The sequence below is a fragment of the Salvelinus namaycush genome, chromosome 3 (assembly GCF_016432855.1).
Source record: "Salvelinus namaycush isolate Seneca chromosome 3, SaNama_1.0, whole genome shotgun sequence".
Taxonomy (NCBI): domain Eukaryota; kingdom Metazoa; phylum Chordata; class Actinopteri; order Salmoniformes; family Salmonidae; genus Salvelinus; species Salvelinus namaycush.
Window position 1 is genome coordinate 48,586,666 of NC_052309.1, and position 27,296 is coordinate 48,613,961.

At 44.3% G+C, this 27,296-nt stretch overlaps 1 protein-coding gene across 1 annotated transcript in view; it reads right to left on the reverse strand.

Annotated features, from left to right (window-relative positions):
• LOC120032038 (PDZ and LIM domain protein 4-like) overlaps positions 1-27,296 on the reverse strand; it is a 64,287-nt gene that overhangs the window by 13,988 nt on the left and 23,003 nt on the right. The window contains exon 3 of the mRNA XM_038977960.1: positions 9,974-10,061. Coding sequence (XP_038833888.1) covers positions 9,974-10,061 — 88 coding nt within the window. The remainder of the gene's footprint in view (positions 1-9,973; positions 10,062-27,296) is intronic.

Sequence of the window (27,296 nt, forward strand, 5' to 3'; positions counted from 1 at the left end):
CCATGGTGTGTAATGGGGAGCAACCAGACTCTGCACTTGACACTTATGAAATTGCTTATTCCCAGTTGCTAACAAGCATGCACCCATTCAGAAAATGACTGTATAAACTGTTAAATCCCCATGTATTGATGAGGAATTGAAAAACTGTATGGATGAGGCAAAATAAATGGCAAATAGGTCTGGCTGTACAACCGATTGGCAAACGTACTGCAAATTGAGAAATCCTGTGACTAAACTGAATAAAAATAAGAAACTACACTTTGAAACAAAGATAAATTACAAAGAATGATAGTAAAAAGCTTTGTAGCACCTTCAATTACATTTTAGGAAAAAAGGCAAACTCAGCTCCATCATTCATTTAATCCGATGGCTCATTCATCACAAAACCCACTGATATTGCCAACTACTTTAATGATTTTTTCAAACTTAGGCATGACATGCCAGCAACAAATGCTGACACTACACATCCAAGTATCTGACCAAATTATGAAAGACAAGCATTGTAATTTTGAATTCTGTGAATTAAGTGTGGAAGAGGTGGAAAAAGTATTGTTTTTTTATCAACATTGACAAGCCACTGGGGTCTGACAACTTGGATGGAAAATTACTGAGGATAATAGAGGATGATATTGCCACTCCTATTTGCCATATCACCAATTTTAGCCTACTTGATAGTGTGTGCCCTCAAGCCTGGAGGGAAGCAAAAGTTATTCCCCTAGCTAAGGATAGTAAAGCCCCCTTTACTGGCTCAAATAACTGACCAATCAGCCTGTTATCAACCCTTTGTAAACTTTTGTAAAAAGTTTGACCAGATACAATGCTATTTTACAGTAAACAAATTGACAACAGACTTTCAGCACGCTTATAGGGAAGGACATTCAACAAGCACTTACACAAATGACCGATAATTGACTGAGAAATTGATGATACAAAGATTGTGGGGGCTATTTTGTTAAACTTCAGCGAGGCTTTAGACATTATCGATAGTCTGTTCTTGGAAAAACGTATGTGTTATGGCTTTACACCCACTACTATATTGTGGATAAAGAGTTTCCTGTATAACAGAACACAGAGGGTGTTCTTTAATGGAAGCCTCTTCAACAAAATCCAGGTAGAATCAGGAATTCCCCAGGGCAGCTGTCTAGGCCCCTTACTTTTTTTCAATATTTACTAACGACATGCCATTGACTGAGTAAAGCCAATGTATATATGTATTTGGATGACTCAACACCATACACGTCAGCTACCATAGCAACTGAAATGACTGCAACACTTAAGAGCTGAAGTTAGTTTCAGAATGGGTGGCAAGGAATAAATTAGTCCTAAATATTTCAAAAAACTAAAAGCATTGTATTTGGGACAAATCATTCGCTAAACCCTAATCATCAACTAAATCTTGCAATGAATAATGTGGTAATTGAGCAAGTTGAGGAGACTAATCTGCTTTGAGTGGTCCAAACATATTGATACAACAGTAGCTAAGATGGGGAGAAGTCTGTCAATAATAAAGCACTGCTCTGCATTCTTAACAGCACTGTAGGACCTCAACAAGGCAGGCCCTAGTTTTGTCGCACCTGGACTACTGTTCAGCCATTTGGTCAGGTACCACAAAGATGGACTAGGAAATTGCAATTGGCTCAGAGCAGGGCAGCATGGCTGGCCCTTGGATGGACACAGAGCGCTAACATTAATAATATTCATGTCAATCTCTCCTGGCTAAAAGTGGAGGAGAGATTGACTTCATCACTACTTGTATTTGTGAGAGGTATTGACATGTTGAAAGTACCGAGCTGTCTGTTTTATCTACTGGCGCACAGCTCGGACACCCATGAATATCCCACAAGACATGACTGTGGCCTCCCAAGTGGTGCAGCGGTCTAAGGCCTGAGGCGTCACTACAGAGCCGGGTTCAATCCAGGGCTGTGTCGCAGCCGGCTGTGACCAGGAGACCCACGAGGCAATGCACAATTGGCCCAGCGTCGTGTGGGTTAGGAGGTTTGGCTGGCCTGGATGTCCTTGTCCCATCACGCTCTAGCAAATCCTTGTGGCAGGCCGGGAGCATGCACACTGACTTCGGTTGCCAGTTGTACGTTTCCTCTGACACATTGGTGCGGCTGGCTTTCGGGTTAAGCAAGCATTGTCTCAAGAAGCAGTGCAGCTTGGTATGGTCGTGTTTTGGAGGACGCACGGCTCTCGACCTTAGCCTTTCCCAAGTCCGTACGGGAGTTTCAGCGATAGGACAAGACTAACTACCAACTGGGGAGAAAAAGGGGTTTAAAGTACAAAATAATAAATAAATAAAAATTATACACCTCATGGAACAGCGGGGACTGTGAAGCAAGACAAACATAGGTGGTAGTAGAGTAGGGGCCTGAGGGCACACACTTAACATGTTGTGAATTTATTGTAATGTTTTTAAAAATGTACAACTGCCTTAATTTTGCTGGACTCCATGAAGAGTAGCTGCTGCCTTGGCAGCTAATGGGGATCTATAATAAATAAATACAAATTTTATTGGCTAATAGCAGTAAAGCCAAATTCAATGTTTCATCCCCCCAAATTTTTTATAGGTTAAGCGGTCTTAAAATTCCACATCAAATAGCTAAATTATCGTTATGACCATCTGAAAACACTTTCATATGTTAGCTTAGAACCCCCCCCCTCCTCCTCACCCCCCCATCCCCTCTCCCCTGACTTAGACAGGGCTTAGACTCTAGAGGGTTAAGACAATCAGAACTCAGACTCAGACTCCCCAAATGGGCACCTTCCTACATTTGTGCAGGGCAGGTAGGCTACTTCCATGTGTGCTCAGGCGCGCATGCTCACATGAAGCACTCCAAACAAAAGACAATGAAAAAATTGACAACTCGTAAATTATGGTTATGAAATAAACCAAAACGTGTTTCTCACAAGTGTAGCAGGTTGTGAACCCCGCAAACAATGTTTCCATTCCAAGAATGAGAAGGGTAAATGACTGTAGCCTAATTAATACATGCATTAACAGAAATGTATGTAACCAAATGACGGGGATTAATGGTACACTTCATAGGCCTACTGGTGACATATGTAATGGGGAATTGATCAAAAATAAACAATCAAAAGGGCAACCAATTCACACAACAAAACAATGAATGGGCAAGAATTGGCGGGAGACAACTGAGCGCATTCTGGAGAGCTGAGTGCATGAAATCTGGAGAGCCGCGGCATATCTTCGCCAAAATTATACTCAAGACACATCTTCACACATTTTAGATGCTTTTCACTGACAGTCACAAATAATCAGCTAGGTCTATTGCCACGCGGGCTTCATGGGCCTATGCGTTTGTGAAACTATCCACAGCAAAAAAAATTTAAAGAAGCTAATGATCCTCTGTGGCTATGTCATGCTGTCTGGCCAAGTATTTTTGATGATTTTATTTAGACAGGAGTAATTATATCATTTTGTCAAAACATGAATTCACTTTAGGGGAAGCCATGATCTGAACAGTGCTCCGTGCACATGCAAACGTTCCTTTCCAATTCGCAAGTGGCTGCCCTGAAACCAGAGATCTATATATAATGACGAGTTTCTCATGCCTCTGCCCTGACAATGGGAGTCGTTGTCCCAAAGGCGGGAAGGCAGGCGGGCAACCTTAGGTCTGCATATAAAGCCCATGGAAAGGCATTGGGCTTATTATGGATACATTTTGGTGAGTGAGCCCTCCCGCTTCCTCTCTGCCGAAATGATCTCACTGAAGAAAGCATCCGAGTGAGCAAAACATCGCCCCTCTGTTTTACTACTGTATATGTAGCCCATGTATCTGATACTGTCTGGCTGAAGAGTACGACATGCCATACTATTTTTGTCCAAACATCATCACATACATGTTCTACACATACTGAGACGGAGGGGCGCCGTTCAATTTGCTCGGATGCTTGATCTGAGATTGATGCGTCTTTCTGTCGGCCCGCGTTTCGGTAAAATAAATGATCCATATTTCAAAACTTTATTTGGAAGGTTCCCCCATAAAGCCAGCCCTGCTTGGCACACATGTGTTGCATGTTTCTGTCTCAGTTGAACGCTGAGACTACTTTAGATGGCACACTTTTCCATAATATGCACTGTTGGCCTTGTGTCTGCAGCAAATAGATACAGTATTTGCTTTCAGTGAATGGCAGATTTATAAGGCAGTACATCTGGTGAATAGCTTTTCAAGTGCCAGTTTGGTAACATTCAGGACCTGTAAGTGCTTTCAAGTTGCTCTTAGGTATGTATGGTGGCTACCATTATTTTCATTAAATAAATCAAAGTAAGCAGACTGTCCCATTAAACTGATTTATCGTACCTATGCCGGTCTGAAGTGGTGATTTTAAAACAGCACACATAAAATATATTTCATAGAAACCGTAGCGACTGGTGACACTCCTTCCACATAGAGTGTGTGCTTTGTTAAATCATATCTAATCACCAGATAAATCACTTAGTAACCTTATCTTGTTTTTCAAACTAATGCAATCAAACCTAATGTTGCTATATTATGACCAGTCACTCTTTCAGTCTCTCACATACAGTGCCAAAATGGGAAAGACTGCTGAAGAAGATAATCGATTAAATACTCTCACATTCTTTGAGCCTTGACTACGACTAAAAAAAAATAAAGACTTGGAGAAAGCAGTATTTATGAGAAGCAGTTCTGTCTGCTCGTAAATTTAGACCGTCATTAGATTTCACTGACCTGTTTTACAATGGTGGCCAAGCATGGCCCTTGGTTCTGGGTGACTGGCTGCTGAGCCTGTGTGCCTAGCCAGGGGGGAGGAGCTGTGTTGGAGTTATGCCTTTAGACTGGGGCCCGTTTAGACAGAACCACAGGACTCCTGGGGAAATCAGCCCGACTTAAAGCTACTCGTATTAATAAGCGCTGAGAAAGGAGGGGGGGGGGGGGGACATTTACTGCTGCTACCTCAGTCGACAGACTGCAGAATTTGGTCAGGGAGAGGTACAGGAGAGCAGGAGGAGGAGAAGGAGGAGGGGGGGAGGTAGAGGAGAGCAGGAGCAGGGGGAGGAAAAGCAGGAGGAGGAAGAGGAGCTTAATTGAAGCCATATGCTTGCTTCTGACTGGGCCCTCAGCTCCCCTCTCTCTCTCCGATTCAACTCCCCCTCCCCCTCTCACAGTAATCCCCAGGCCTGGGCAATTAAACTTTTCACATGGCGCTCTGCACCGCTAACCAAACAAACCAGCTCGTTATTGTCCCTGTTCCTATCCCAGAGTGCAGGGCTAAGAGACGCCCGGGGACGGTGGGTCCAGGGCTGGCTGGAGGCAAGCAGACAGACAAGGGGCTAGCTAGCTCTCTGCTCTCCATGGCCCCATCCGCTCCACAGCGTGCTGACGAGGAAGAGAGACACCTCTCTGGGCCAACCCAAATACAGATTGACATTTCTGGGGATTACCGTCTGATTAGTACTACTTCACCCAGGACTGGAAACAAACAACAAAATAAGTTGGGTCACAAGTTTACGATCTGAAGTCCTGGATGAATGTGGTGCAGTGAATGTGAACTCTCAATGGCACTGTGTTGATTGGATTTTTTTTATTTTTTTTTACAGAGAACAAGGTTTTAATTGAACCGCTAAACATATTTGACAGAGGTAGAGTACGACCTCTATGGAACAGAGCATAAAATCACTATTGAAAATAACCTATAAGCACGTCACAATTAGACTCTATTGTCAGGGTTCTGTAATTTTATTTATTAGGCAGACGATCTTATCTGACAGGTATACTGGAAGACCAGCGGACTTGTTCCATTCATAGAATAGATTCTGTAGCAAATGGATTCTATGAAGTGAAACGAATTCCAAGAAATGGAAAAATTAGTCTCAAGTCATGTATCGCTGTCAGCTCTCATAAATTCCAGTAAGGATAATCCTCTCCCTCTTGCCAGCTTGGCAGTGCGGCTTGAGAATGGAACCTTAGTGACGTGTGTTCCAGCGTTTCCGCATTCTAAAGCGCCGGACTTTCCAAGGCCACTGCTAAAGACACAATGGTGATTTTATTTAGCCTGAAGAAAATATGCAGAATGGCATACAGTGGCTAGCTGTGGCCACCTGTAGACCTACTTCAACATACTGTAGACCACAGGCCTATTTTCCCTTATTTATTCTAATAATAATTTCAAAATTAGTCATTATCCTCTCTGGTAATCGTACAATATTCTTGTCTGTTGATGAGTAAGATAAGGTTATGGAAACAATCAATATCTTCCTCCTGTTTTTCACCTCTGTCCAGTACGAGGATGCCACAAATAGCTTTAGTTTCGTAACTGTTCAGGTTTAGATCCAAAACTGTATGAGAATCTCCCATGTTCCCCTTGTTCAAGGAAACATCTCACCACTTCCTTGTGTCACTTCCTGCTAGCTAGAACTCCCATATGCTGGTCGGGAGTTCACATGTGGTGTCTAATGTGTCTGGAGCACCATCAGCATCGTTAGATGCCGGTCATCTCTTTCAAGGTAAATTAAACGCCTGGAGGAGGAAACAACCATGGTCATTTATTTCAAAATCGAATCAAAATCAAATCAATGTGTATTGGTTGCGTACACAGTTTAGCAAATGTTATAGCAGATGCAATGAAATGCGTATGTTACTAGCTCCTAAATGTGGTAAAATGTGAAACGAGTACACAAATAATCTAAATAAATAAATCAAGTGTCGTAACGACCCCAATTAAAACCCCAAATAGCACTGTGACAGTAATCCAAATGTAATCTAAGTATATACACCATATTAATTTACACAAGAATGATATGTACCGAAGTAGATATATTAGAGCCATTTAGAGAATACAGTATATAAATACACAGTGAGAAACGGGAAGTGTCCAGTGGTTTAATGTCTCTACAATACGGGACAGCAGCATTGGCTGTGTGTGACTGTGTGTGATGTGTGTTAGTGTATGTGCATGTGTTTGTGAGTACGAGGTGTGTGTGTGTGCTAATTTGTGTGTTTTGTGTGAATGAGTGTGCATCACCTAGTGATGGCTGTTCAACAGTTTGATGGCCTGGAGATAGAAGCTGTTTTTTAGTCTCTCTGTCTCTGATGCACCTGTATTGTCTCCGTCTGCCAGACGGTAGCTGAGTGAACAGTCCGTGGCTAGGGAGACTGAGGTCCTTAATGATCTTCTTGCCCTTCCTTTGACACTCTTGCTGGAGGGCAGGCAGCGGGCCCCCGGAGCTGCGCTGGCCGCACCATTCTCTGGATAGCCTTGCAGTTGAGGGTGGTGCAGTTGCCGTACCAGGTGGTGATGCAGCCCAACAGTATGCTCTCAATTGTGCATCTGTAGAAATTCGTGAGGCTCTTTAGGGGCCATGCCGAATTTCTTCCACCGCCTGAGGTTGTATATGCGCTGTTGAGCCTTCTTCACCACGGTCTTGGTGTGGTGAGACCATTTCAGGGCCTCATTTGGCCTAACTCAAGGGACCAACCAACAAACTGTTTCCCTTTCATGTTAACAAGCCTCCACCTAAAGCAAATTAAGCTAATGCTACTTACTCACTTTGCCGTTTTTAGCTCTCAACCTTAAGTCTATTAAAAAGGAGCCAGTCTTTCAGTAGAGAGAGTGGATACAAGGTTTCCAAACCTCCCTCTGTAACTTATCCAGGAGGTAGAGCAGCATTCTCCAATTATACACACACAGGAGACACTGCTAGCATGCCTGTCTCCGTTTATATACAGAGTTTGAGTTGATAGTTCCCCTTCGCTCAGACTTCAGCTTGTCGAGATGGTGAAATACAACATTCCCAATCCCCAGGACCCCTCTCAGGGAATCTGCCTGTCTCATCGGATTGCCTGAAGGCTGTAATGGGGTGGTCTTTCACCTCCTTTATCACTAGGACGATTTATATGTTATGACTACCATGTTTACAAGAGCAGTATATCAACCATGTACCCCAAGACCATTAGGAATATTTAGAATAAGGATCAGTGGCTTTGACTTAAGATGTCACACGTGTTAAGCAATAAAATATCTATGCAGCTTTCTGAAGACAAAAAAAGACTGTAAACTCAGTCGCAGCTACATGGAAAAAACATTCACCATATTCACCTCAGGGATAGAATGCACTTGTTCTGTATTGAACCTTTCACCATTCGTATAGCTCTTTCATTCAACATGTCCACCCGCCTGCCTACTGAAGCGGAACTCAATACATCTGTCTGCTGTGTATAGCGTCAACATTCAATTGATGAAGTCATGAAATAAGTTCAGGCCTTTGTGTGACCATTCAGCCCAGTTTACAGGGATCGCTACACTGAAGGGACTGGGACATGGGAAAGCGCCCCAACATGACAACCAACGGCAACAATAAAAGATGAATGGTCACTTCTCAGAATTCCCAGCCACAATACGCTCATTGTCTGCTTGTTTTGGTTACACTTTGCTTCACCCTCTGTTCAGTATCGGAAAACGCTGCAAAGTTCACCGGCAACGCCTCGGCTTGCATCTGGATAATTTATTTTGGGAACCATCGAGGCAGCAGTATATCAGAAGATAATCTACACTGAACAAAATGATAAACACAACATGTAAAGTGTTGGTCACAGGTTTTATGAGCTGAAATATAAGATCCCAGAAAGGTTCCATACGCAAAAAAACGTATTTCTCTAAAGTTTCATGATAAAATTTGTTTACATCCCTGTTAATGAGCATTTGTCCTTTCCCAAGATAATCCATCCACCTGAGAGGTGTGGCATATCAAGAAGCTGATTAAACAGCATCATTACACAGGTGCACCTTGTGCTAGGGAAAAGAAAAGGCCACTCTAAAATGTGCAGTTTTGTCACACAACACGCTGCCACAGATGTCTTAAGTTTTGAGGGAGCGTGCAATTGGCATGCTGACTGCAGGAATGTCCACCAGAGCTGTTGCCAGAACATTTTATGTTAATTTCTCTACCATAAGCCGCCTCCAATATCATTTAGAGAATTTAGCAGTAGGTCCAACCGGCCTCAAACCGCAGACCACGTGTAACCACGCTAGCCCAGGACCTCCACATCTGGCTTCTTCACCTGCGGGATAGTCTGAGACCAGCCACCCAGACAGATGTTACAACTATGGGTTCGCACAACCAAAGAATTTCTGCACAAACTGTCAGAAACCGTCTCAGGGAAGCTCACCTGCGTGCTCATTGGGGTCTTGACCTGACTGCAGTTCGGTGTCGTAACAAACTTCAGTGGGAAAATGCTCATCTTCGATGGCCACTGGCATGCTGAAGAAATGTGCTATGCACGGATGAATCCTGGTTTCAACTCAGGCATTCAATGGGCGAGCGGTTTGCTGATGTCAACGTTGTGAACATAGTGCCCCATGGTGGCGGTGGGGTTATGGTATGGACAGGCATAAGCTACGGACAACGAACACAATTGCATTTTATCGATCACAATTTGAATGCAAAGATACCGTGACGAGATCCTGAGGCCCATTGTCGTGCCATTCATCCATGCCATCCCCTAATGTTTTAGCCCCATGTTGCAAGGATCTGTACATAATTCCATACTCACCAGACATGTCACTCATTGAGCATGTTTGGGATGCTCTGGATCGACGTGTACGACAGCGTGTTCCAGTTTCCGCCAATATCCAACAACTTTGCACAGCCATTGAAGAGGAGTGGGACAACATTCCACAATCGACAGCCTGATCAACTCTATGCGAAGGAGATGTCGCGCTACATGAGGCAAATAGTGGTCACACCAGATACTGACAAGTGATCCACCCATCTACCTTTTTTTAAGGTATCTGTGACCAACAGATCAATATTTTTATTCCCAGTCATGTGAAATCCATAGATTAGGGCCTAATGAATTTATTTCAATTGAGTTCCTTATATGAACTGTAACTCAGTAAAATCTTTGAAATTGTTGCATTTATATTTTGGTTCAGTGTATATAATCGTATCTATGGCTCTTATTTGCATGTAAACAAGTGCAGCTCATACCTGTGGTGACTCAGTCTCCAATGTAGCCATGTATGGACTTGTCTTGCCATCTTCAATAACATTTGGAGACCAGACTTTGTCTCCTGACCTGAAAGACAATACCCAGGAAAGAGAGGCTAGGGTTAGATAAACAAGGACTCTGTATCTATAAAATACTAAGGGGCTTTTAAAGCCGTCATATCTGCTCCTATCAATTTGTGTTCACAGGTTATTTGCTCACAGCAGTCACTAAGAAGATGCGATTAAATTCTGTTATTACTGGATATGATTATGCTAGAGTGGAATGAAAATGGACTAAACTCATGACACATACACCATAATACAGTTAAGTAAGCGAAAAAAGATGATGACTTGAACTTTCGTATTAAATATCACTAACCACTGCTAAATATTACCGGGATATGGTCCGGGGATGAAATATTTCACTGTGCTCCAAAATAAGCTTCACTTCTTCATTTTACACAGTATCAAGTGTCAGGTTTCTTCTCAGCATGTGTTTTTGTTTAGCAGGCGTAACACTGGCTGCTGAGTATGACCACATTCCAATACATTTTAGAGATAAAGTCATCTTTACTGCACATCAACAGGAAAACTATGGCATGAACTCACAACCCTTGGCAAAACTTTCTCATACCTTTTTTATTCACTTCAGTACCACTCAATATAACGGTCTGTGATTACATACTTTAGGACTGAACCAAGCCTAGACAGTCAAAAATATTATCTGTGCACACCAATCTTTACCTTGCAAAACATCCTGTGGCGTACTGGATTAGCATCGAATAGCCCCCGCGATATGCAACTTTTCAGGGAAGTTATGAACCAATATACACAAGCAGTTAGGAAAGCAAAGGCTAGCTTTTTCAAACAGAAATTTGCATCCTGTAGCACTAACTCCAAAAAGTTCTGGGACACTAAAGTCCATGGAGAATAAGAACACCTCCTCCCAGCTGCCCACTGCACTGAGGCTAGGAAACACTGTCACCACCGATAAATCTGCGATAATTGAGAATTTCGATAAGGATTTTTCTACGGCTGGCCATGCTTTCCACCTGGCTATCCCCTACCCCTGTCAACCGCCCTGCGGTTGAGGGGTCACTGGAACTTGCCCAAGCCTCCCACATTTATCCTTCACCCAAATCCTGATAGCTGATGTTCTGAAAGTGCTGCAAAATCTGGACCATTACAAATCAGCCGGGCCACAATCTGGACCCTCTCTTTCTAAAATTAACCGCAGAAATTGTTGCAATCCCTATTACTAGCCTGTTTAACCTCTCCTTCGTATCGTCTGAGATCCCCAAAGATTGGAAAGCTGCCGCAGTCATCCCCCTCTTCAAAGGGGGAAATACTCTAGACCCAAACTGCTACAGACATATCTATCCTACCCTGCCTTTCTAAGGTCTTTGAAAGCCAAGTTAACAAACAAATCACCAACCATTTCGAATCCCACCGTACCTTCTCTGCTATGCAATCTGGTTTCCGAGCTGGTCATGGGTGCACCTCAGCCACACTCAAGGTCCTAAACGATATGATAACCGCCATAGATAAAAGACAATACTGTGCAGCTGTATTCATCGACCTGGCCAAGGCTTTCGACACTGTCAACCACCACATTCTTATTGGTAGACTCAAAAGCCTTGGTTTCTCAAATGACTGCCTCGCCTGGTTCACCAACTACTTCTCTGACAGAGTTCAGTGTGTCAAATCGAAGGGCATGTTGTCCGGACCTCTGGCAGTCTATGGGGGTGCCACAGGGTTCAATCCTCGGGCCAACTTTTTTCTCTGTATATATCAATGATGTCGCTCTTGCTGCTGGTGATTCTCTGATCCACCTCTACGCAGAGGTGGATTCTGTATACTTCTGGCCCTTCTTTGGACAATGTGTTAACTAACCTCCAGACGAGCTTCAATGTCATACAACTCTCCTTCCGTGGCCTCCAACTGCTTTTAAATGCAAGCAAAACTAAACGCATGCTCTTCAACCGATCGCTGCCCGCACCTGCCCGCATCACTACTCTGGACAGTTCTGACTTAGAATATGTGGACAACTACAAATACCTAGGTGTCTGGTTAGACTGTAAACTCTCCTTCCAGACTCACATTAAGCATCTCCAATCCAAAATTAAATCCAGAATCGGCTTCCTATTTCGCAACAAAGCATCCTTCACTCATGCTGCCAAACACACCCTAGTAAAACTGACCATCCTACCGATCCTTGACTTCGGCGATGTCATTTACAAAATAGCCTCCAACACTCTCCTCAGCAAATTGGATGCCGTCCATCAGTGCCATCCGTTTTGTCATCAAAGCCCCATATTTTACCCACAACTGCTACATGTATGCTCTCGTTGGCTGGCCCTCGGTTCATATCCATCGCCAAACCCACTGGCTCCAGGTCATCTAAGTCATTGCTAGGTAAAGCCCCATCTTATCACCATAGCAGCACATGCTCCAGCAGGTATATTTCACTGGTCACCCCCAAAGCCAATTTCTCTTTCGGCCGCATTTCCTTCCAGTTCTCTGCTGCGAATGACTGGAACCAACTGCAAAAATCACTGAAGCTGGAGACTCATATCTCCCTCACTAGCTTTAAGCACCAGCTGTCAGAGCAGCTCACAGATCACTGCACATAGCCAATCTGTAAATAGCCCATCCAACTACCTCAACACCATATTATTTATTTTATTTATTTGCTCCTTTGCACCCCAGTACCGCTACTTGCACACTCATCTTCTGCACATCTATCACCCCAGTGTTTAATTTGCCATACTGTAATAATTTCGCCACTATGGCCTATTTATTGCTTTGCTTTATCTTGGCCAGGTCACAGTTGTAAATGAGAACTTGTTCTCAACTAGCCTACCTGGTTAAATAAAAGGTTAAATAAAAAATAAAATAAAATAGAATTCATAGACAGTGATGGTTGTACGCCGGTCTTTCGTCAAGCATGAAACTTGACTATAGATACTCGAGAGCTTGGGACTATAAGGTTCTATCTGCAAAACAATAATTCTAAAATGAGATAATTGGCTTTAAAGTTCCAAAACCCTCATTGGTTTGAATGGTGTCGGCTATTTTTCTTGCATTCTTTTTAACATAAATTCAGGGATTTAGAGTACTACAGTGCCTTCAGAAAGTATTCATACCCCCCTTATTCCAAATGTTACAGCGTGATTTCAAAAGTGATTAAATATGTTTCGCATCCATCTACACACAATAACCCATAATGACAAAGTTAAAATATGTTTAATATTTTTATTGAAAATGAAGTATCTCATATACATAATTATTTACACACGTGTCATCTTTGGGTTACCCGAGTCTTTCTGGTTAAGTTTGAGTTTCACACCAGGATTGTACAATATTTGCACAAATTCAAGCTGTCTAGTTCATTATTGCTAGACAGCCATTCAAGTCTTGCCATAGATTAAGCCGATTTAATTCAAAACTGTAAATAGGCCACTCTGGAACATTTAATGTCATCTTGGTAACCAACGCCAGTGTATATTTGGCCTTGTGTTTTAGGTTATTGTCCAGCTGAAGAGTGAATTAATCTCCCAGTGTCTGCTGGAAAGCAGACCAGGTTCTACTCTGAATTTGCCTGTGCTTAGCTCTATTACATTTCTTTTTATCCTAAAAATCTCCATAGTCCTTGCTGATGACAAGCATACCCATAACATGAAAATATGAAGTGGTACTCAGTGATGTGTTGGCCCCAAACATAACGCTTTGTATTCAGAACATAGTGAATTTATTTGCTAAATTTTTTGCAGTTTTACCTTAGTGCCTTATTGTAAACAGGATGTATGTTTTGGAATATTTATGTACAGGGTTCCTTTGTCATTCTGGCTAGTATTGTGGAGTAACTACAATGTTGAACCATCCTCAGTCCTGTCACAGCCATTAAACTCTGTTTAAGTCACCATTGGCCTCATGGTGAAATCCCTGAGTGGTTTCCTTCCTTTCCGGCAACTGTTAGGAAGAACGCTTGTATCTTTGTAGTGACTGGGTGTATTGAGACACCATCCGAAGTGTGATTAATAACTTCACCATGCTCAAAGGGATATTCAATGTCTGCTTTTTACCAATAGGTGCCCTTGTTTGTGAGGCATCGGAAAACCTCCCAGGGTCTTTGTGTTAGAAATTCACTTAGACTGAGGGACCTTACAGATAATTGAATGGGGTACAGAGATGAGGTAGTCATTCAGAAAATTGTTAAAAACCATAAATTCACACTGAGTGAGTCCCTGCAACTTAGAATTGTAATGAATACTCGGAGAAAAAGGTGTAGATTCACATACAGGTTTATTTTTTCAGGTGAGTAACTAACACAGGTGATATCAATGAACAAAAATGAAAGACAGGGCTACATTCAAGAACAAAGAAACAGAACACAAGGTTGACTAAGAAAATAAATGCAGTACCCCCCCATGAGTGAGTTCTGAGTGTATGTGGCCCAGGCCATATACCGACTCCAGTCATGTGGCGAGGCAGAACATTGTTGGTAGAGGTACTTCTCTATTTCTTGGTTCAGGCATTCCGTCTGCCTATTGGTCTGGGGATGGTACTTGGAGGAGAGGCTGAGGGCGACCCCCCCCCAGTCAGTCACAGAAGGCTCTCCACACCTGGGAGACAAACTGGGGCCCACAGTCAGAGACGATGTCCTCCGGAATGCCATACGGACAGAACACTCAGCCAATTCCATGGCGTTTGGTTCCTCATTTACCTGACACATTTTTGAAAAACGGTCTACCATGACAAGGATGGTTGTGTTACCAGAGGATTCAGGAAGGTCTGTGATTAAGTCAACAGCTATGTGGGACCAGGGTCTGTGAGGGATTGGCAAAGGTTGAAGCTTACCGGAAGGGAGATGACGAGGGCTTTGGTTTGGGCGCAGACTGGACAGGAGTACGTAATCCCTTACGACGGATGCCAGTGAGGACCACCAGAACTTATGAGCTAGAAGTTCGGTGGTTCGTGTAATGCCTGGAAGTCCTGACCAAGGACGTGACACCATTGCATCAGTTGGGGGTCTAATAGCTGCTGGTACGTAGCTCTTCCTAGCTGGTGTCTCAGGAGGAGCCAGGTCTGAGGTTAGGGCTTCTTGTATGGCAGAGTGAATCTCCCACTGTACCAGTCCCATAATGCAAGAGGAAGGAAGAATGGGTGTAGGGGCCGAGTTACTGGTCGGAAGGTCAAACTGGCGGGAGAGCGCATCAGCTTTTACATGTCTTTCCATTGATGTAACATGGAAATGGAAGCGTGTGAAGAGCCCAGCGAGCTTGTCTGGAGTTTAACCTCTTGGCCAACTTTGATATATTCTAGAGTACAATGATCTGATAGGATGAAGTGATGTTCTGCACCCTCCAGTGGCGCCACTCCTTGAGGAACAGCTTGATGGCGAGGAGTTCTGTTCCCCACATCGTAATTCCGCTCAGCGGAGGATAACTTCCTGGAGAAGGCACATGGATGTGATTTGAGGTGTTCCCACCCGCTGAGAGATTATGGCTCCTACGACAAAGGCATCCACCTTCAGGGTGAAAGGAAGGGTTGGATCAGGTTGGCGAAGGACAGGAGCTGAGGTGAAGAGGAGTTTCAAGTTGTCGAAAGTAGTCAATGCGGTATCAGTCCATTGAAGGGTCCGGGGTATTTTGGCTGCTAAGGTCAGTGAGGGGAGCGGCAGTAGAACTGAAGTTCCCGAATGAACCGGCGATAGTAGTTGAACCCAATGAAACGCTAGAGTTCCTTAACGGTGGAGGGTGTCGGCCAGTTACTGACAGCGGTGACTTTGTGCTCATCCATGCTGACCCCTCCAGGTGTCAGTACGAAACCGAGGAAGTTAACCGAGGTTACATGGAAGGTGCTCTTTTCAGTAATCAAAAAGTTATGGTCAAGGAGCCGTTGAAGAACCTTTTGCACCTGCTGCATGTGTTCCTTCAAGGAGTGGGAGTAAGTCAGGATGTCATCAATGTAGACGATGAGAAGGTGGTTGATCATATCCTGGAAAACCTTGTTCATAAAGGATTGGAAGACAGCGGGGGCGTTAGTAAGGCCGTAGGGCATGACCAGGTATTCATAGTGCGGTGATGAGGTCTTCCATTTGTCTCCTTCACGTATATGGACAAGATTATATGCCCGTCGCAGGTCGAGTTTTGTATAGATGTTGGCGCGGCCCACTTGTTCAAGGGTCGCTGGGATCAGAGGAAGAGGGAAACGGTTCTTGAACATGACGTCATTCAGGGAACGGTAATCAATACATGGACGGAGACCACTGTCCTTTTTTCCAACGAAGAAGCTGGACGCAGCCGGGAAAGGAGGACGAATGAAACCATTTGAGTGCGTCAATGTAGTTCTCCATTGCTTCCTTTTCCAGGATAGGGGGTAAACACAGCCCTTCGGTGGGGACACTCCAGGAAGTCAGTCAATAGCACAGTCCCCTGGGCGATGTGGTGGCAGAGCGGAGGCCTTGATTTTGCTGTACAGGGTGGATTCAGATGGTATGGTGGGTGGCACTGCAGAGGCCTCAATGGTGGTGGCTCTGCAGGGTAGGTGAAGACAACTGGTGAAGCAGGTAGAAGACCAGGACAGTAGTTCACCTTGTCGCCACGAGATGGCAGGGTCGTGACGACAAAGCCAGGGGTGTACGAGGATGAGTGGCTGTTTGGGTGATGAGAGTTCCATGAGTTGAATTGTTTCGGAGAGGAAGACTCCAATCTGGAGGGTGACACTGTCAGGTGCATAATGAAGCCCGTGCCCAATGGCTGCCTGTCCAGGGTGTTAATCCTTAAGGGAGGGGTGGACAGGTGTTAGATCAATGTCAAGCTCTTGTACTAGCTGGTGATCGATAAAATTACCTGCTGCTCCAGAATCTATCAAGCCATCTACGTACTTAGTAACCTCCTTCATGGTTATCAATACTGGGATAGAGAATTGCTTCTGGGAGATATTTAGAAGTAAGGACACGCCTACCTGAATGGCAGCAGAGGGACCCTTCTCATCTCTGTGGGGGGGGGGGGGCGAACAGGGCAATGGCTGAGTAGATGATCTTACCCTCCACAGTATAGGCAGAGCCCTCCTTGGATCCACCTTTGACGTTCGATATACGGGAGAGGAGCATGGCCCAACTGCATGGGCTCTGGAAGACTCAGACGGGATGGGGGAAATCACGGAAAGAGAAGGTTTCGGGTTCCTGGGTGGCAGAGTTCGTCGGCGATAAAGATACGAATGTATTGATTTAAATCCTGAAGGTCACCTCCACAGGCCAGCACCGCCCGAAGTTCCCTGTTGAGCTCTCGTCTTTAGACGGCAAGTAAAGCAGCCTCACTCCATCCACTCCCTGCAGCCATGGTGCGGAACGCGAGGGCATACTCGGCAGCTGAATTGCATCCTTGTTGAAGTTCTATGAGGAGGTCTCCTATAGGACGACCGGAGGGAGAGTGATCGAATACCTCTTTGAAGAGGGTGTGGAAATGGGTCTCGGATCCGAGTTCTGTGCTGTTGGCAGTCCATATGGCGGTGGCCCAATCCAGGGCTTTGCCTGTGAGTAGAGACACAACAAAATCCAACCTGCTCTTGTCGGTGACGAAGTTAGTGGGGTTGTGCTCAATGTATTTGCTACATTGTATCAGAAATCCCTGACATTTCCCAGGTGAACCGTCATATTTTCCAGGCATGGATATGAATGAAGGAGGGCTATGGGTTACGATACCTGGCATCGGAGGAGTAGGAATAGGCTGGCGGAGAAGACGGCAGATTTCCTCCATACGCTCCTCTTACTGGGTTAGGCGCCGCTGTAGCTCCGCTGAAACCATTCCGTTTTTAGGTGAGGTATTCTGTAATGAATACTCAGGGAGAAAAATGTGTAGATTCACGCACAGAGCGCGGCAGGTGTTTATTTCACAGGAGGCAGGAATCGTGGTCACAGGCAGGCAATGGTCCTACACAGGTAGGCAAACAGGCAGGGAATCAAAACTAGGACTGAAGGCTATAACTGGTTCTCACAAACGAGCTAAGAAAAGGCTTAGTAGAGTCAAAACGAACAATACCTCACAAAGGCACAAACAGAATGAACTGAACTAAATAGGAGCTGAAGAGACCAGGTGAGTAACTAACACAGGTGAAATCAATGAGCAAAAATGAAAGACAGGGCTACGTTCAAGAACGCAAAGACTAAGAAAATAAATACAGAACCTTACAATAATGTGACTTGTTAAGCACATTTTTACTCCTGAACTTATTTAGGCTTGCCATAACAAAGGGGTTGAATATTTATTGACTCAAGACATTTAGATTTTCATTTTTAAATCGTTTTTGAACATTTCTAAAAACATTATTCCACTTTGACATTATGAGGTATTGTGTGTAGGCCAGTGACCAAAAAAATGGCAATTTAATCTATTTTAAATTCAGGCTGAAACACAACAAAATCTGGAATAAGGCAAGGGGTGTGAATACTTTCTGAAGGCACTGAAGGTAAATAACACTGAACAGAACAAGACTATGACAATAACTCAATTTTGACAAAAATGCAGAGAATCTTATAGTCCCAACCTCCTGTACTGTGTCTAACATGAATACAGGCACAGATATTTGTAGTGTAATCCCACAGTATTCCTTGTTATTAGTTTAGTTCACCATGCTGAGACAGCCATCCGAGGGAACAGGAACAACAGGATGGTAAGGGGTCAAAAATGTATTGTGTGCTCTCTGTGTCAGGTGACTTTGTACAATAAACCCCATTGTCTTTCATTTATCACAAAGTATTTTGCCTATCCTGGCTGGGCCCATCCATGTACTGTAAATACAAAATATTTTGCCATTCTTATACTGTATTGTTTTTCCTGTGTTAATACAATAGCCTAGTCTTAATTTATGGCCTGCGCTCCACACCCCAGACATGGAGAGAAAATTGCTTCAGCAAGATTTAGAACTTCCTATAAAATCATAGGGTAATAAAAATGTGGAATACAAATGAAATGGCATTATATAGCTTGTTTAATGGCACACCGTTGGGAAGGGGGGAGTAAATGACTATCGCCTTCACATAGAAAAACAGACTTCTGAGGGAGGAGTTTGTAATGCTTTTTGGAATTCCTGAATCATGTCGGGGGGGTCCCGTTGCTAGACCATTTGCTGTTACAGTATATGGGCCAACCGCAAAAGGGCAATGCCATGACATCACAATGGCCCCTGCGAGGCAGCAGAGTGCAATGTGCGTGTGTAGAGGAACAAAGACGTGTTTCCCCTCCACTCATTCTTCACCTGGTCAGTCGGTCAGTAGTCTCACCTACGTACGTGAACGCAGGCAGGCCTCTGGAGCAGGAGACAACAATGAGGCCTCTGAGTTCTCCACTAGTGGAAACTTCAAAACTGAAGGATGAGGTCACTCCGGATTCAGCTGGCATGGCTGTGGCGGGTGAGGCAATGCCTCAGAAATGATCACAGAGGTGTTCGTATCAGGGCTGCTTTATGGGTAAGTGTTTGATGGATGAGCTGCAGACAGCGTGGGACGATCTATGCCTAGGACATCCATCCAACCCTCCCTCTTTTCCAAGGATACAACACTTTATATCCCAGGATGTTTGTTTCCTTGGATACATAATACGAAAGCTCTATTGAGCAAGCCAATTGGTGGCATATTACATTCGCTATAATACAAGGAACCATAGAACATGTCAAGGAGAACATACACTATATATACAAAAGTATATGGACACCCCTTCAAATAAGTGGACCCGGCTATTTCAGCCACACCCGTTAATGACAGGTGTATATAATTGAGCACACAGCCATGCAATCTCCATAGACAAACATTGGCAGTAGAATGGCCTTAAGAGCTCAGCGACTTTCATCGTGGCACCGTCATAGGATTCCACCTTTCCAACAAATCATGGCATCCTAGCTAGAGCTGCCCCGGTCAACTGTAAGTGCAGTTATTGTGAAGTGGAAAAATCTAAGGGAAAACAAGGGCTCAACTACGAAGTGGTAGGTGACACACGCTCACAGAACAGGACCGCCGAGTGCTGAAGCGCGTAAAAATCATCTGTCCTCGTTTGCAACACTCAGTACCAAGTTCCAAACTGCTTCTGGATGCAAGGTCAGCACAATACCTGTTCGTCGGGAGATTCATGAAGTGGGTTTCCATGGCTGAGCAGCCGCACACAAGCCTAAGATCACCATGCGCAATTCCAAGCGTCTGCTGGAGTGGTGTAAAGCTCACCACTATTGGACTCCGAAGCAGTGGAAACAAGTTCTCTGGAGTGCTGAATGATGAGCAGGTGTCCACATACTTCTGGTCATGTAGTGTAGATTTATGAGTGGAAACTTTGAGAGAGGCAGAGAGACTGACGGAGTAGGCAGCAGACATTGTGATACGCACCAATAGGACAGGCACAATGGAGCATATTGTTTTTGGTGATCCAGTTTAGCGTGTCCCGCCAATATTGAGTCAGTGTGTGAGGGATTAGTGAAGACGGTCTGCGAGTGATCAGAGCCGTGCAGACCAACGGCCTTTCACTCTCTCCTCGCTGGCCTCCAGTGCCAAGAGACAACTGGTCAATGAGCACGCTTTTATTTTCACGTCAAATTGAATATCCTTCTCCTACTCCCCTTGCTCGTAAATGAGTGTGTGCATATCGCTGTCAAATGAAGACGATAGAAGTCTCTGAAATGAAATGGCCCAGTGTCAGGGTATCATTATGAGTTTCGACAAACCTTCCCATCGGTCAGATTTTCCGCTGTCTGACTCTGCTGGGTTTTTAATTTCCTGATTTGGTTGAGGCGGTGGATGTGGATGGTTTATTTTGGCTGTGCAGGGATTTCATGCTGCATTGACTAAAGGGGAGAAACTACCCTCAGAACAAGACGCTGATCAACAGCATTACCTCTTGCCAGATTGAGGCCTTCCTGTTGCTATCAAATGCGTCTCAACTCAACCCCAACTGAAACCAGTTTTTTAATAACGCACTGTTATAAATCAAAACCATCAAGCTGCTACTTCGTTATTGGTGTAACATGAGACGAGATCAAATGTAGTCTCTGGTCTCGGAGACAAAGTGGTTTTTAAAACCACACCGTATGGGGTCTTCTCACCAGACCTGGGGGTCACTTAGTAGATTATTGGTCTGTGAGATGACAAGATCAATGACCGCAGCAGAGCTGTAGTCTCCCCTCCCGACTCCACCGGCTCCCTTGATGTGCCATTTACGACCACAACAGAAGTGGAGGACAGGGGAGGGATTTTCCCTATCTTTGGCTGTTTATTTTCTCTTTCCTAGTAGGAGTACTATATTAACAATCCCTGTCCCATTCATAATTCCTCAGCTCTGACTCACTGTCCAGACAGTCAGACCAGGAAAACAGAGGCACATCCACCAGGCTATCTTTGTCTCTCTGTTTCTCTCTCAAAATCAAATCAAATCTTAATTGTCACATTCACTGAATACAACAGGTGTAGGTAGACCTTACAGTAAAATGCTTACTTACAAGTCCTTAACCAACAATGCAGTTTAAAAAAAATACCACCACAAAAGTAAGAGATAAGAATAACAAATAATTAGCGGCATTAGGGGCATCAAATAACAACTCTCCCTCGGTCTCACTCTCTCCGTACTCTCTCTCCTTCCTCAGGTCTCATTACTTCTCTATGTTGAACCTGCCAGCCCAGCAAGGCTCTTTCCACAGGCTCTGACCACTTGTGGAAACGAATAACCGTTGTCGGTCTCGCAGCTCTTTGTAACCACCACTGCTTACTTCAAGGGAAAGAGGAGGGATCAGAGAGGAGGAGGGGGAGAGGAGGGAAGACTCAGGGGTTGGGAGGTGAGATTCGCCACAGCTGGTCCATGTCTTCATTGAGACTCAATAGGCAGAAGATATACAGGCCAGCTAAGGGAAACTTGACATGTTTCAATAAGACCCTGGCCTGCCGGGTTTCTGTCCGCCCGGCACTGACACCACAGTGAACTTGGAGCAGGGCCTGTTTAGAAACAACCTTTCGATCAGGCTGCTATAAATGCGGAACTAGCAGAGCCATTGTACCTCACAGCGCAGTCCCGAGGGAACCTGTCAGGGACTGGAAATGGAGCAGCATAGTTGGATGGGTTGAAGTGGTGACTCAGTGTCAAGCTCTACTAAAGCTGGCCTGTTGCTCTCTTCCTCCCCCTCTCTCCTTCCTTCCAACTGCTGTGTGACAAATGCATTATTGACACTATTTCTTGATTCAGAGGCAGTGTCATTTCCAAAAACAGATGCTCTTCCAAGCCCAGGTTTTTTGAACATTTATTTGTTTGACTCTTGCTTTCATGAGGCTCTCTGGTCAGCTACCAAGGGCTCATAGTTGCTTTAAAAACGGGTTATGAAAAAAGTATTAAAAAAATAAGGTCATGAAAGTAATGAATTCAGTGGCATAAGTAAGACATTCTTGTACATAAGTGCCTCAAGCTCCACTGCAACCAATGTCATTTGGGTTCACAAGCAGACCTGTAGGCTTATATACAGTATTTATCCAATGGCAGCACCAGAAAATTACAGGCCTCAGCAGCCTGACAGTTTGAGTCCTTTATAGCTGAGACTTTTAATGAGGGCTTGGTCTGTTGTTCTCAAAAATATAATTTTCTGGGTAAGTCAACTTGGCCCCTGCCTCTTCTGGTCCTTCCAAACAAAAATAGAACTTCATTTTGGTTGCACTAGTTCAATACTCTCCAGTAAACATTACCCAAGTCATTTTTCATAGAGCACAACATTCCTGTTGTCAAGAAATCAATCAAGTCAGCTTTATCCATATTGAGACACGCAAAATCTCCCCTCCCTTGTGCTGACTGTAAGTGTGAATGGAATTTCCCTTCCGTCTTCCAACTGACTGAGGTTACATGCAGTTAAAATATATATATTTTTTTACATGACAAAGTGAAGGAGGCTAGGAGAGAAATCCAAAGCTAAGCTACATGATGCATGCAATCTATGTAATTGAATTTCCATCCACACACACAGTGAAAATCTGGGCCGTAAAATAACATTCTTACGCCCAAGTGGATTCTCTTGCTCCCTCACTCCCTTGCTCCCTCCCTCATACCTCTCACTGAAACTAACTGCACGTGTATGCTAGCAGCTCATTTCCTCTGGGGTTGGAGCAAAGGGTACATGCTCATCTGCGCAACACACACTCCCTGGATTCAGCAGCCCAGGCCAACAGCAATTACCCAACGGTGTAGTGAAAAAGGTCACATACCAGGAAATACCGGGGCTGCTGCTGTGTTCACCATGCCGTCATGTGACCTGAATTTCAAATGTTCTCATTACGCCGTGGAGAATAGTAAAGAATGCGAAAAAAGCATTAACTTTTTTTGCTCCTGCCGGAGTGGTTGGTTGGCATTTCATCTCTAATCTACAGTTATGGTTTCCCTAATCATTTGCTCATGACTGATTGAAAAGTGCATGAATTTCATGAGGTAGAGGCTAATAAAATAAAGATATTTTTTTTAATGCAGGTTATGATTAAAAATCAGTCAAGATCCGGTTAAAAGCACGAAAGTACATTTATGTAAACTCGACGTCGCTTACCCTCTGTTGTGGCTTTCTACAGCAGTGGACCTTTCAGTTCCCACTCGAGATTGCACTACACTCAACCTCGTGTATCCTTAAATAAATGTCCTACTCCTATGTGGATATACTGTACCACTTAACGCTCGTTCTGATTTACGGAACGCTTCACAGAGAGGCCGGAGCATTGAGGGAAAGCACATTCTGGATTCTACACAAAAACGGAAAGTTTCTTCTGACAGGATAAAACGTTGAGCTCAAACACAAATCCATGTCTCCTGCTCATCTGATGGATCAGGTTACCCATGGATGTGGAAATCAGGCTGATTCTCCTTTCCTTTCCATTGCATGTGCAAAGTCTGCTCCAGGCTGACGATTAGTTTCATTCTGGGTCTAATGTTCACTTCACTACCCTAGAAGGATAGAGGACATTTTCATCCTGGATCTGTTGTCATCCCAAACCTATTCCAAACCGCAGTAGGTTACTCTTCTCATCTGGGAATTTCAAAACGTCTATTGGAAAGCTGAGAAAAATATTAATCTTCCACTCTGCTTCATCCCCATTTCTGAGTTATCCCTTCTAAATGGCAACTGGCTGTTTAGACTGACGATTTCCATTGAAATAGAGAATTTGCTGTGTTGCATTACATCATAATGCTCCTGTCCTCTCCAATACCAAAGACTCATCCCCAATGTTCCTGAACTAAGAATTATGCATTGCTGTAAGCAGTGGAAAAAGCCATTTCACCCAACATAAGCTGCTGAATATACAATATCAATCTAACTGTCCATTTAGGAGTCCATGCTCTGCCACAATGTGTATGCCTTACTGAATGTGATGCAAGGGTGCTCTGTTGGAGTAGAGAATTGATCACTTTGACTGGCTTCCACGAGTGATTGAAAAGAGCATTATACACTATATTTACAAAACTATGTGGACACCCCTTCAAATTTGTGGATTTGGCTATTTCAGCCACACCCATTGCTGACAGGTGTATAAAACCGAGCACACATCCATGCAATCTCCATAGACAAACACTGGCAGTATAATGGACTTACTGAAGAGCTCAGCGGCAGTCCGACATACAAATCTGAGTTTGGCGGATGCCAAAAGAACTCTGCGTGCCCGAATGCATAGGGACAACTAAGGTTTGGTGGAGAAGGAATAATGGTCTGGGTCTGTTTTTCATTTTTCGGGCTAGGCCCCTTAGTTCCAGTGAAGAGAAATCTTAACGCTACAGCATACAATGACATTCTAGACAATTCTGTGCTTCCAACTTTGTGACAACAGTTCGGGGAAGGCCCAATCCTGTTTCAGCATGACAATACCCACGTGCACCAAACAAGGTCCATACAGAAATGGTTTGTTGAGATCGGTGTGGAAGAACTTGACTGGCCTGCACAGAGCCCTGACCTTAACCCCGTCGAACACCTTTGGGATGAATTGGAACGCCGACTGCGAGCCAGGTACATTTTTTTAAATGTATTTTATTCTATTTAACCTTTTTTTAACTAGGCTAGTCAGTTAAGATCAAATTCCTAAATACAATGATGGCCTACCCCGGCCAAACCCTAACCCGGACGATGCTGGGCCATTTGTGCGCCGCCCTATGGGACTCACAATCACGGCCGGTTGTGATACAGCCTGGAATCGAACCAGGGTCTGTAGTGAAACCTCTAGCACTGTGATGCAGTGCCTTAGACCTCTAATCGCCCAACACCAGTGCCAAACCTTAATAATGCTCTTGTGGCTGAATGGAAGCCCGGCAGTAATGTTCCAACTTCTAGTGGAATGCCTTCCCAGAAGAGTGGAGGCTGTTATAGCAGCAAAGGGGGGACCAACTCCATATTAATGCCCATGATTTTGGAATGAGACGTTCGACAAGCAGGTATCCACATACTTTTGGTAATATAGTGTATATAAACACAACATGCAACAATTTCAAAGATTTTACTGAGTTACAGTTCATATAAGTAAATTACTCAATTGAAATAAATTCATTAGGCCCTAATCTATGGATTTCACATGACTGGGAATGCAAATATGAATCTGTTGGTCACAGATACCTGAAAAATAGGTAAGGGCTCGGAACAGACACAGCCTAGTGTATAGGTCCTGGATGGCAGGAAGCTTGGTCCCAGTGAATAATGGCGCCGGAGGGGATGGCTGCCGTTTTATGGATTCTTAACCAACTGTGCTACTTTGTTTGTTTTTCGCATTGTTTGTAACTTATTTTGTACATAATATTGCTGCTACCGTCTCTAATGACCAAAAAGAGCTTCTGGATATCAGAACAGCGATTACTCCACCTCGAACTGGCCGATGATTTTTTCTTTAATGAGTCTGACGCGAAGAACTTACTGCTTCCCCGAGACCAGGCTCAAATCCCTGTCATTCGCGTGAATAAAATATGGAAATACAGGGGGCGGAGATTGGGGTGCAAGCTGTAGACCACACTATCTACCAAGAGAGTTTTCATCTATATGATTCGTAGCCGTCTATTTACCACCACAAACCGATGCTGGCAATAAAACTTCACTGAACGAGCTGTATAAGGCCATAAGCAAACAATAAAATGCTCATCCAGAAGCGGGGCTCATACTAGCCGGGGACTTTAATGCAGGCGAACTTAAATGAGTTTTACCTCATTTCTACCAGCATGTCACATGTGCAACCAAAGAAAAAAAAGACCACCATTACTCCACACACAGAGACAAATACAAAGCTCTCCCTCGCCCTCCATTTGGCAAATCTGACCATAATTCTGTCCCCCTGATTCCTGCTTACAAGCAAAAGCTGAAGCAGGAAGTACAAGTCACTCAATACGGAAGTGGTCAGATGATGCGGATGCTACGCTACAGGACTGTTTTGCTAGCACAGACTGGAATATGTTCCGGGATTCATCCAATGGCATTGAGGAGTATACCACCTCAGTCACCGGCTTCATCAAATCAGTGCATTGACGACGTCATCCCCACAGTGACCGTACGTACATATCCCAATCAGAAGCCATGGATTACAGGCAACATCCGCAACGAGCTAAAAGCTAGAGCTGCCACTTTCAAGGAGTGGTACACTAATCCGGACGCTTATAAGAAATCGTGCCTTGCCCTCAGACGAAGCATCAAACAGGCAAAGCATCAATATAGGACCAAGATTGAATCCTACGACACCGGCTCTGATGCTCGTCGGATGTGGCAGGGCTTGCAGACTATTACGGACTACAAAGGGAAATCCAGCCGCGAGCTGCCCAGTGACGCGAGCCTACCAGACAAGCTAAATGCCTTTTATGATCACTTCGAGGCAAGCAACGCTGAAGCATGCATGAGAGCACCAGCTGTTCCGGACGACTGTGTGATCACACTCTCCGTAGCAGATGTGAGTAAGACCTTTAAACATGTCAACATTCACAAGGCCGCAGGGCCAGACCGATTACCATGACATGTATTCAGAGCATGGGCGGACCAACTGCCAAGTGTCTTCACTGACATTTTCAACCTCTCCCTGACCGAGTCTGTAATACCTACATGTTTCAAACAGACCACCATAGTCCCTGTGCCCAAGAAAGTGAAGGTAACCTGCCTAAATGACTACTGCCCTGTAGCACTCACGTCAGTAGCCATGAAGTGCTTTGAAAGGCTAAGGCTTCCGGGATGATCGTGTTTTATTTTTTATATTTTTTTATTGAATATTCGAAACATACAATATACTTGCAGTGAAGCCTACATCATACCAGTCATCCAACAGATTCCCATTCAGAGCGACACACAGAAGCATCCAGGGTCA